This window comes from Pseudonaja textilis, chromosome 2 (assembly GCF_049901715.1).
Source record: "Pseudonaja textilis isolate UNSWEBS1 chromosome 2, rPseTex1.2, whole genome shotgun sequence".
NCBI lineage: Eukaryota > Metazoa > Chordata > Lepidosauria > Squamata > Elapidae > Pseudonaja > Pseudonaja textilis.
Genome location: NC_141991.1, coordinates 106,998,961 through 107,011,729, shown reverse-complemented (window position 1 = coordinate 107,011,729; position 12,769 = coordinate 106,998,961). Strand labels below are relative to the sequence as shown.

Sequence of the window (12,769 nt, the reverse complement as noted above, 5' to 3'; positions counted from 1 at the left end):
GTTTTTTTCTGCCAATATGTAAGGCAGAGCATTTGTTTGTTGTGATTTGAAGTTGCCATTTGATTGACCATTCTGATACTTTTTGGAGGGTAGTAGTATTGTCTGTGGTGTTGAATAGCTTTACATCATCAGTGAAGAGAATGCAGTTGCTCTTAATATGATCACAGTGGTCATTTATATAGAATATGAAGAGAGTTGGTCCTAGAACACTGCCTTGGGGGACACCACTATTGACAGGTACAGAATTTGATAGGACGCTCCCAATTTTGACCAATTGTTGTCTGTTTGACAGGAATGCTTCTATCCAGTTATGTAGGTGTCCAGAGATACCATAAGATTTTAGTTTTAGCAGTAGTTTGTCGTGTACCACTGAATCAAAGGCTTTACAGAAGCCTATGTAGATTGCGTCTATTGCTTTGCCCTGATCGAGTTGTGTAGTCCATATATTTTTGCAGTGTAAGAGTTGCAGATTACAGGATAGTTTTTTTCTGAAACCAACTTGTTTATTAGAGAGTAGGTTGTTTGTTTCTAAGTGGAGGATGATGGATTGGTTAATAATTGATTCCACGACTTTACAGGTGACGAAGCATAAGGAGATTGGTCTGTTAATTTTTAACTAGGCTGGGGTCTCCCTTTTTGAAGATGGGGATGACCGTCGCTTGTGACCATAGTTTTGGCAAGGAGCTGGTCCTGAAAGATTTTTCAAAGATTGCTTTGACAGTGCAGTCTTTGCTAGGCTTGGCCTTCCTTCCAAATCAGGTGTTCCCAATTCCCCCACCCTGCACTGTGCAAGTGGGTGAGCGCATGCGCTCAGCTCCATTTGCGCCAGTGGCGGGCACTCATGTATGCATGAAGCTGTTTTGGGGACCGCTGCTGTGGTGGTCAGTGATGCTAAGGCTAAGTCAACCAAAGGTATTTTATAGCCTCATCCCACCAACTGCCGAAGGAATATCCCTAGTAATGATTTGCTATGATGCTGTCTTTGTCTGATCCTCAGCCCCTAGCTTAGACAGTCTAGTTTTCTTTCACTTCTTCTCTTCTTCTTCTCTCTTCTCCCCTCTCCTCTTCTTCTTTTTTTTTTATCCTGGGCCAGACATTCCTGTTCTTCACTTTATAAAATTACATTTTTTGACTGTGACAATATATTGAATAAAGAAGATACTTGTTATATTTTATTAAATGTAAATGGAATATATTCACCTTTAGTCCTTATTTGGGCAGATTTACTACTTGAGCAGATTTACTACATACCTCTTTAAAGTCAAGGAGTAATTGTAAAGGGTCAACTGCTAGAGGCAGGATGAAAGTAAGAATACGTATTACTGGGCTCAGAAAGTGTCCCTTGAATTTGCTGGTATGGATGCATGTCTTCACTTTGAAAATATAGATTATAACCTTATATCTAATCAACTTTGCCTAGTTATGAATATATTTTAAAATTACATGGTTCAGGTAACTGAGAGAAGCTGTAAAGCTCAGTTTCCTTACCAAATCTTCAATTATGTCCCTCATTTTACCTCACTGTCATAACATTCTAGGCATTGAGTGCTTTGGTTAAAAAGTAATATGTGGTGCTAATACAGTCACTGTGTTTTGTAAACAATGGTTTATGATTTGATGTGCTGTGTGAATCTAGCTAAATGAAGCTTTGTTTTATATATGAACCATAATTCTTTTCATTCAGACATTTTGAGAGCCAAATGCAGAGGGCAAAAAGGATAGTTCTTCTGTCAGCTGTATATACAAGGAAGAATTTCAGAAACCAACATTCAGCAAACTGCAATAAGAAAAGTTGTCATATAAGGAATAAGAGTCCCATTAGCCTTTGTATCATGTCACTCCAACCAGATCATTGGAGGCTGATTTGAAATTTGTGGCTATTAAAAGCTCTCGTATACTTTAAATCAAATTCAGTACAAATTCTAGAAGCTGGAATTTATTCTGAAAATAAAATTTAAAACATGGACATTAACATTTCCAATTTGCTTTTGAAAATTAATTTATAGCTGCAAAATCAACGAGCTACTTTAAACCCTACTCCAGCTAGTCTAATGGTCAATAAGTTAAAGACATTGCCAAACTGACTGGATGTCTTTGGCTTATTTATCAGCAGGATACATTACAGCAGCAGATCTGAGATGTTTTATCTCAGGATCCCTTTACATTCTTAAAAATGATTGAGGACCCCAAAGAGCTTTGATTTATGTGGGTTATGTCTATTTAAAATTTACTTTATTAGAAATTAAAATTTTAAAATATTTGACTTTGCAGATCCCCTGAAAGTCAGGGAGTCCCAGGAGTCTCCAGACAACACTATGAGAATTACTGCTGTAATGTATCAGTAGGGACAATAAGCCAACCACATATGGTCAATCAGAGTGAAGTCTTAGCTTTTTACTCTGCTTTTTAAGAGCAGCCACCAAATTTAGCAGTAAAAATCTCTCTATCGTTAATCTTTAAAGATACCATCACTTGGGGACTCTAATAGATTCATTTTTGGATAAATATGACTGGGCTCAAGCTCCCCCCCCCCCTTTGGGGGAAAAAACAGGAGAACATTGCAAGATTAGGTGTGGTATTCGCTGTACGTTGAATAATTCAACACAACACTGAATCAATTTGGAAGAACTTTATTGATCATATAACTGTTCTATAATTGTATAGAGTTTGTACCTATGTAAGGTCAGCATCTTGATGCTGGAAAAGAAACATTAGATTTTGTGAACTTTTTCTAACCTATAATTGGATATCTTCGCAATAAGATGTGAAAGAGTAGCAACTGTCTTCTGTACTTCCCATTGAAGCCAGACATACTCTCATACCACAGGACAAATACTTTACTACTTGGCAGACATATGCTAGTATCTACTTCTGTTTTAATAACAGTGATTATATTATTATTGTGTCACTGTTCATGCTACTATTCATTAGTTTTGGTTTTTTTCTCCTATGTTTGCTGTCTGGAGTCATGATTGCAAGATGGGTGTCTATACATATTGATGTAATAAATACATAAATTCATGCTAAATATTTGTTTCTTAATGAGAAGGAAGTCCCTGCTGAATTCCGAGAGTGTAATGGATGATCAAGAGGATTTCTTTGCCATATTTGCTCCTCCTAAGTGTTAATCAAAACAGCACTTCTAGCTTGATTGACTGTAAGGGAGATAAAGCCATTTGCCATGTCAAACAAACAAGGTATTTAAATGGACGCTGCCCAGCCACTGTGATGCTCTTGGAGCTGAGAAGCAGTAACACCAGAATAGAACATATAGTTCTGTATATTTTCAGGAATGGAGACATCTGTAAGACATTTTTTTTCTGAAACAAGTCGAAGATCCTATGACCACCGAGGGGAGAGATGTGAGAGATAGTAAGTATCAAGGACCTGTTGGTTTGCACCACACTGAAGGTGGCATTCATTGCATCTGGAGGGCAGCCATTTAGAAAGGAAGTCTGCTTTTCAATATCAGAGAAACAGAAAAATAAATTCTCCTTGTTTCCCTTTCATAGGTTGTTCCATTAACATATCCCCTCACCTATTTTACTAAGTCCCACGGCAGCCAAAGGAAATTGATTTTGACCCTGTATGGATTTACTTAGAAGTCATGATAAAACTTTCACTTAAAGGGGAATATGGGTAGGAAGCAGAGACATCAATTATGCTTAAAACAGCATCTGAACATTAAGATTCTCATGTGTCCTGCAGATGGCAGCCCAGCACATCAAATGGAGCACAGAGCCAGATTCAAGTATAGTATCAAGTATTGTACTCTTACCTGCCAAAATAAACTCTGAATTTCCTCTTATTCACACACTTTACCCTTGCCTTGGTAAACAGCATCAGTCAATGTAAGGGAAGAGGATACACGACCCAAAACCCAGAACTGCACTGACTTCTTAAAAGATCTGGCTACAATCTGCAAAGGATCTTAAAAAAGTACCCCAACTGAAGGTAAAAATGAATTCTTAAATACATGAGGGATAACCAGTAACTTTGACCTTATCGTTCATAGTAATCAATTAAGCCTCTTAGCCTTCCCAGCTCCAATGTTCTCTGGGGTATACAAAAGTTGTACCAAATGACATATCTGGGGTAGATTCTACAGCCCCTTCTCTAGTTGACTGGAAGTTGCAAATTACTACTGGTATTATCCATGGCAATTTAAAACTAAGCAGCTGATAGACTGCCTTTCCCATTAAAAACCTGAGGTAAGATCTGGAGGTCTTTTGGACGATAATCCCTATTGCTCACAAAATCTTGCTATCAGGCACCTGGGAAAAGATTTTGTCCTGCATCGCTCATGGAAATTGCTTTAAGTTCCATTCTACTCCGTATTTTTAGTAAATCTGTAAAAATGCATCTTTTTGCCAAGCCTTTACTGGTCCTTTTAATATTCATGTTTTAAATGTTTTTATAGTTTTTACTTTGAATTTCCCAGTCACTTTTAAACTGCCAGTTGTCCTGAGTGATCTTTTGGTAAGGTGGCAGATAAATCAATCAATTTGACCACTTAAACAGGGGATCTCATTTAATATCATGTTCAACATTATGTAATTGCACTAGCTCAGACTGGAAAGGGTAGAATATTTAAAACATTTGCCTAACCACTTGAATGGAGATTCTAAGGGAAGACATGAAACTGTGAGTTATAAGGATTTGGCTCCTCCAAATTCATAAAAATACTACACAGTGCTTTTATGTTCTTTCATTCCAAAACTGAAAAGATAAAATGCTTTTGTATATATTTATTAGAAGATAATTAAAAGGTTTGAGGCTCCTAGAAGCAAGCATGTAAAATTGAGAACAAGCTGCAATAATCAGGCTTGATATATATTGGATTCATAAAAATTCCTATCAGATCTCTAATTGAACAAGTGGACATGGCAGTAGCTTTTTATACTACCCACTGCATCATCAATGGACTTCAAAAATATGAAGTCACTTCTCAGTGATTAAGCATTGCAAAATTATTCTGAATACATCATCTCCCCTTCATTTATGGAACTACTTTTAGAACTATAATGATGCACCCAAAGACGACAAAGGAATATTTCTTCAAACTTCAGATTTAAATGGAGAACAAAGAACAAGTAGCACTAAAACTAGCATTACATGAAATAGGCTAGTAGGCTAGTAGTTCAATTGCATCTACTTCTATAAAGGCAGTGGGCATTGTACTAGATTGAAAATTGTTTCAGCTTTCATTTTTGTGTTTTTACATGATCTATTTCTAAATTTTGCTTTGAATTGAATATGTACAGCCTACAAACAATGGAAGTTTCACATTGTGTTAGATCTAAATTGTACTTTGGCATGCACTTGTTAGCTATGAATCCCTTACATATGTATCTCCGTGTTTTCCTTCAATTTAGCACTTCCATTATTGAAGCATTGGTTTTCTGAACTCAGTATCTTACGTTTGGGAAAATGTTCAAGAGTATTATTCTTTTTGTTGTTTTGGAAAGTTACCAATTACAGTCACTTGAATGTTAATTAAAATATAATGGCCCATCTTCTCCTCAAAATGATTAATATTTAATTTTCAGAAGCCCTGTGGTTTTGCTCCCTCGTTTCACATTTTGATGTCCATAACCAATTTTCTCATGGGTCAGAATATTTCAGAAACCAAATTGACAACTTATTTCATCTTGTCTCACATCCTCAACTAAAGGGAGTTTAATTAGCTACTAATTTAATTAAGCTGCTCCCCTTCCCTTTATACCTATATGAAGTGCAGAACAAAAACAAGACAGAAGTATAAAGGAGAGGAAATATTTGTACTATTAAAGACCAAGGAGTGAATTTGAAAAAGGTATTTTAAATATCTGATTAAAAAGCCAAGGAACACTTGCCTTATAAAATGTCATTATCAGATCACTAGCTAGATTACAACTCAAACCCTATCCCAAGCCTTGCCATTGCAGCTTTGTTATCCATTTAAAATAGGATCTTGCACACAATTTTGAGGATAATAAAATGTTAGGAAGGTTATACCAGGAAAGATAAAATCATAATCAGAAGATTTGGTTGCTGACACTGAGATCTCCAATACTATGGGAGAAAATAAATCTAAAATCAAACTTCTTAAAAAGCCATGAACTAACAAAAGGATTCAAAAGATAGCTTAATAAGAGGCAGAATCTTCCCATGAATTCAGGGTGGTATAAGAGGAGAGGCATTCCTTTTTCATCTTTATTTAAGACCATCAATAAAAAAATTCCACCAGTTTAAAAGCAGATAGATTTCTGTGCTTAATAAGGACATATTTATACTATCTCACAAAAGATAAATGCCATGCCTGACTTATGTTACTTTAATCCTAATCAGTCATCACTCTTGCTCTGGAATCTGTGATCTGAACTTCATGACCATGACAATTTGCTTAAAGCAGATCAAAATACCAAATATTGTTTTAATGCTGCAGTATTTGCATAGATCTATATTTTTACTCGACTATATATGGATGCCATTGATTGTTGTAAAACAGGTAATAAACATGCAGCATAAACCTTCGTTTGTTTGAGTTTAGAAATCACATTTCTGGACTTCACCTACAGTTTAGCCAATACTGTTTATCCTTAAAAAGTAGAGACTTAAAATCGGAAGTGTTTGAACTTTGAACCTAAGACCAACCTATGAAAATCATAACAGTGCATTAAACATGACTTTTCTAAATCAGTCATCATTTATGATTTGTGAGACTACCTCATAATATTGCTTTTTACCTCAGAATACTCCGATTTGTTAACCAGACTGAAATAAGAACAAGATGTCCCCATGTTTAGATTTACGTATCTCTGCACTCATGAGAGATATGTAAAAAGGTAGCTGAGTTGTAAGCTGGTATAGATAAACAAAGGGATTGGTTTGCTGAACAGCCAAGACCCTTCCTGGACTTCCAGTCTTCTTTATCCTTGAATATGATTTGAAAGTTACTTAAATATGCTTTGATGGATGAAAAAAAAATAAGGGAAATTAAGAAGAGTTCCTTTTTCTCAATAGTAAACAAAGAATGTTATGTTATCTTGCCTATATTTTTTATAAGTCATGCAGCGAAACCTTCTGAGATAACATTAGTTGTTTTTGGTTAATCTGTCTAGAAGATCATGTGAGATCTCTTCTGGCAATCACTGATGTGCATTAGAATCACCATCCCATAGTTAAGGCACTTAATTAGTTGTGCCAACATATATTGCTTGTGAATCTGGGGTAATATTTTTGTACTTTCAGCATTCAGCATATAACTGTTGACTATTGCTATGGCTGTGCTTTTGATATTATTAGTGAATTAGATGCTCTTAAGATTCATATTTACCCATGTTTTGGGACTAGGTTGGCTATAGCAAAGAATAATCTTTTTCTCTTCCTTCAAAGCAGGAATATGAGAACAATATACACTAAAGCGGTGAACAATATTTCCATGATCATGAAGACTTGGACAATAATATATAAGATGCTATAATACCATTAAGTGATTAACACTGTTAGTAAGAAAATCACAGTAATGGGATAATTAATAACAATATTTATGAGTTAACAGTTGATTTATACCTTGCCTGGTATTAAATACTTCTAAAAATTTTGTGAAAAGAGAACACGACTTCAATATGGTCAATACAACTGAGAAATGTTTAATATAAGGGATGAGGTATGAAGAGTTGTTTGAACAAATAAAGCATCTAGGCTACGAGAAAAATGATGGTTGCATGTATATTTTTTGGCCTACATAGAGGTTATATGTAATAACAGTATTAATGCGAAAAGATGCAAAAATGCATCAATTTCTTAAAGGCAAGTTTTCCCACTATTTTAATCATTACATGCAGGATCCAGAAACCCTATTTTAGGCATTTCTTGTAATGATCAAGCTGCCAAAGAACACTAATCAAAAGGACATTTTACTAAACTGAAAAGACAGATAATAGCAAATTTAAAAAGACAAAGAACTGCAAGTTGAAGAGGCCAAAATGAATCGGAATGGCTAGAAGAGCAGCAAGATAAGGAATACAAGGAAGTGCAAAATAATGGGGCAGGAGGAAGAAGGGGGGAAACACTTCCAATACAATGTCTCCAATTTAAGTGTGAAAAGGTACAGGATATTGGAGCAGATATAGGAATCAATAAATCCCAAAAGAAGCAAAACAAACCAATCCAAAAAATTATAGGTTAAGGAAGCTGAGTAAAATTTGGTCTGATTTAGGATTATCTGCATTGTGGGTAGCATTTTTCGCAAATCCACTTCTTGCCTTCCTATGAAATAAAATGGCATTAAGAATGGATGGCTTCATGAACTTTTCTGAAGAAAGTTGATGCTCTTATATTTTAGAAAATTCAAGGTGTGTTCTGTGGAGAAAGGAAAACATGCTTCCCTTTTGCTATCAGATATGCAATTCAAACCTAATTCAAACAACTTTCAATAGATGACATCAAGATCTAATTTTCTAGTCTGAAGCTCTGAAGATACGCAAGAATTAATCAAGCAAATTAAAAGCAGAGAAGAGATCTCTGGAGTGGAGTAAATTCAAGACATGAAATTTTGGCATCCTAGGAACACATACCAGAGGAAAAAAGGAAACTGTGTGGAAGTAGATAGTTTCACTTCCAAACCAGAAGCTAAATGCCTAATAAAATGCTCAAGAATCACTGCACTGGAAAAGAGGCTCAATCATCCCAGTAAAGGCCTTAGTGTTAAAATACTGTAGAGTGTGTGTGATTGCTAACTTAGTGCTCTAAAAATCAGAGATCATTTCACTAGGTTAACCATTCTATACCAGTGAATAAAGATGTGTATGGCACAAGATAGGGTTGCACCGAATTCTCTTTATCTTCTAACTAAAATATCCCATCTTGTGCCATGCACAGACACAGAATACAAATCCCATTGAACTATACATTTTAGCACACACTGTAATAACCATTATATATTCTTCTCTTTCAAGCAGCTAGTCAGGATTACAACATATTCTCTAACAAAAAAGAGGTAGCACATTCAACTTTTTACCTCAACTTTGAAACCAGATAGCATCATACCAAGTTATTGTTGATGGAAATAAATCATTGGAAACCGTTTAATTTGCTGCTACCATGATGTTAAAAATGGCTCCAAAGATGGCAAGGAAAAATATTTTTGTGTGTTTATGCAGGTAGAGCAAATCTCAGTGCACTGTTAAAGTCATCCCCCAATTGCCTCATGATACACAAGATATAATAAGAGCAAACAGCCACAACTAGCATCATACAAATAGTTTTAACAATATATTCCAATGCCTACCTGCACCCTGATCCAGTCTCCATGCAGGATTTGTGAACCTCAGCTCAAAATACTCAGCCCTGTTATATTTTTAAAAATACACTATCAACTTTATGGCACTCTTGCTCATATACATATTGTTTTCCTTCTCTTTGAGGAAACTGATGGTAGAATGAGAAAAAATAAATTTAATCATCCATGGTAATATTGCGGAAGAGGTAAGCCATAGACTCCCCATTGTGGATTCGGCGAATAGCTTCAGAGAGGATCAAGCTGATATCCACAGTCTTTATCTTGGGACACTGCAGTTTTTGTACTTCGTGAGGAACTGTATTGGTGACCACAACCTATCAAAGTATAGTAAAAGAAAACAGCACCAGAAAACATGATTGAAATATCTCATTTAGAATCCATCCATGAAAAATATTACCTAAAAAAAACACCAATTCTCTTTGGAAGGCTCCAGCAGCTCTTTGGAATTATCATTGGGAAACAGATTACGTATGCAAGATTTCATCAGATAAGAAGGAATTGTAGCTAGATTTGAGATTAAAGTATTTGTGATGTCCCTTGGCATAGTTTGAAATGCAGTTAACAGAATTACTGCAAGACATATAAAATTAAAAATAAATTTGTTTTGGATATGAGAAAGCAAATCTATCAGCTGGATCACCAATGGTGTTGTCACTGGTGCAAACAGAAGTAAAGGGTAAAATACAGGTAGTCTTTGACTTACAACAGTTCACTTAGTGATCGTTCAAAGTTCAACATCACTAAAAAAAGTGAACTATGACCATTTTCACTTATGACCATTGCAGCATCCTCATGTGATTTACATTTGGATGCTTGCCAATTGACTCATATTTATGAAGGTTTATGACACTTGGGTTGTAGTACCCAAGGGTGGTAATTATAGGCCCCATTGATTAATTGGTGGCACCTTAGTACAGCAGCATGGCACTCCTTATTTTCGCAGTTAACATTCTGTCAACTCTATAATTGACTACATCATCTGACATGTAGCTGTGTGTGTAGATAACCTTAAATTGGTAGGCACAATGCCCCACTATACCCTCTGTACTGCTCTGTTATATTTCCTACTTGAAGAAATGCATCTGACTACTGCCACTGGCAATCACTTCCTCCCTCCCCTCCACCATTAATTCAGAAAAACAATTGGGAGGCACAACTTTTCTTTAGGTGAGGAAAATTATATGCAGATCAGAAAGGGCAGATTATTTGGACAGGAAGGCATCAAAACAGACCCTATGTTTCCATAGTCTGCAAACATTCAGCACTGAATTATGGCTATATGAAGAGCAGACTGTGCTGAAAAGGAGAAAAGCAGGGGCCTTAAGGCACAAAAAAACATATATTCATATATCTCTCTCCTGTCTGAACATTTTGTTTTCAGCTATTACTTTTCTGAAATGACAGACTAATGACATTTAGTTTCCAATTTCAACTTATTCTTTTAACCCAAGAAAGCCTGCTCTCTGCCACAGGTTATTTAAGGCAGAATGAGGTGAATGCAAGTAGGAAGTGCTAGAATTTCTCTTTGGGCTCTGTATACACACAGTAGCAGTGTCCTCTACACATTTATATCGGCTAATTGCTAATAACTATGGGATATTTCAAAACCAGAACTCTTTAGACAAGAGACTCAAAACAAAGCTGCAAATAACACTTTCCCTAGAGGTGCCCGCAAAGTAAAGTAGCTAAGGCATACACCTACAGGCAGAGACAACTGGGAACAGTTGAACTGACCTTGAAGTAGTTGGATGAAAAGGCTTTATTGCTTTCAAATGCTTTGCATGGATTTACTGTGTGTTATATATACATATATTCATGTATATACTAAATTAGACCCCCCCCCCTCAAAACATGTTCTTTTGCTTTAGGGAAGGTTTTTTGGTTCTAGTTTTGTTTTTTGTTCTTTGTTTTTTTTTTTGGGGGGGGGGGGGAGAGACATTCAAGTTATTAATCGATTGCCTACAGAAAACTTGCCTCATCAATTGAGGACTCTTCAATTAGACGTGGAGCATCAGCAGACAAGAGACCATGAGTGGCCATGATAAAGATTTTATAAGCGCCACGTTCTTTCAGGATTTCAGCAGCTGCTACAAAACTTTCAACATCATCAATTATGTCATCCTGAGAAGAAAAGTATATCCCAGTTAAATTCTGGAAGAAGGATAAGAGGAACTATGTTCTTGCCTCAAATGCTTTAGCACTAATGTAAATTCAAAAAGATCTGAAGAATTAAAAATATTTGCCTAATGTTAGTCCAGCCACAAACATTTTAATAAGTATTTTCTATCAGTGCAATATAGATTGCATCTTAAGATGTAATAATGTTTCACCAAAAATATCTGAAAGTCTGTTTAAAAAACAAATCATCTTCAAAAAATTAAATTTAACTTTGACTGCATTGTTAGTTATCTCTCTCTCTCAAGGTTAGATTTACAAAATAGCTGCCCTGATTTAGGAATACACTATGTTCTAGAGACCACCTGGAATCTCTAATATCTTCGAAAAAGGTTACCATGTTTCAATTTCAACCAATTTTTAGCTTCTGTTTCATGGTGCCTTTATATTTTGATAAATTTTTAGATTCTGTCAACTGACATACCTAGTATCAGGAAACCAGATTTATCTACAATACCACTGAATTTAGTAACATAATGAAACAACATACCAAATTCATATTATAATTTAAAAAGATATAAAAAGCTATCTTGCTGAAACTTGCTACAGTAATATAGAATATAATATAACCTTAGTAAGACTTAACGTAAAACCTATCAGTCAATCCTTCAGAATAGGAAAACTGTATATACTGTTAACCCTTTAGAATTGTGTTTTGTTTACATATTTATCAAAACATACAGATTTCAGAAACCAATACTATGTCCTATTTTAAACAGGATAGTATGAATGATGTAGAACATGTGTTTTTAATTAAGCACAACAAAAGTGGAAAGGGATATTGCACGACAGCTTAAAAGTGTCAGCATAATCAATATTGGCTTTGAGCCCAGAACTAAAATCTAAGCTATATTCAGATATAAATAATTAAGCAAAGTTCAAACTGAAGATGTTCACATTCACTCTCTGGCCTTTTCATTCCTTACCACAATTATGGCAATTCTACCTCCGACGTCTCCAACTACTGTTATGGGTGGTTTCTCTTTGGCCATCATAACTAAAGGAGGGAAATAAACCAGAATCATATATTGTATGGTAGGTATACATGTCCTTATTTGCTTTGTAAATTAATGCATAGCATAGTGTTTTACTGTAGTAGTCATTCTGCATCAATAAAGAGATATCTTTAATTATTTCCTTATTGATTACAGTTGGATTATAACCAATAAGGAAATAATTAAAGATATCTCTTTAATTGGATCGTAACCAAAACAGAACCAATTACTCTATATGTGAATTAATGTACATACATATGTAGACAATATATTACAAGCTCCCTACATGAAATAAATATCTTCCCCTTTTAAA

At 35.3% G+C, this 12,769-nt stretch overlaps 1 protein-coding gene across 4 annotated transcripts in view; it reads right to left on the bottom strand.

The window, feature by feature from the left end:
- Window positions 1–4,513: 4,513 nt before the first annotated feature.
- PRPSAP1 (phosphoribosyl pyrophosphate synthetase associated protein 1) overlaps window positions 4,514–12,769 on the bottom strand; it is a 174,575-nt gene continuing 166,319 nt past the window's right edge. For all 4 annotated transcript variants that reach the window (XM_087924808.1, XM_026702044.2, XM_026702046.2 and 1 more), the window contains 3 exons: window positions 12,388–12,458; window positions 11,261–11,407; window positions 4,514–9,600 (listed from right to left, as the gene is read on the bottom strand). In XM_087924808.1, the coding sequence (XP_087780934.1) occupies window positions 9,442–9,600; window positions 11,261–11,407; window positions 12,388–12,458 (377 nt within the window). In that variant the 3' untranslated portion in view covers window positions 4,514–9,441. The remainder of the gene's footprint in view (window positions 9,601–11,260; window positions 11,408–12,387; window positions 12,459–12,769) is intronic.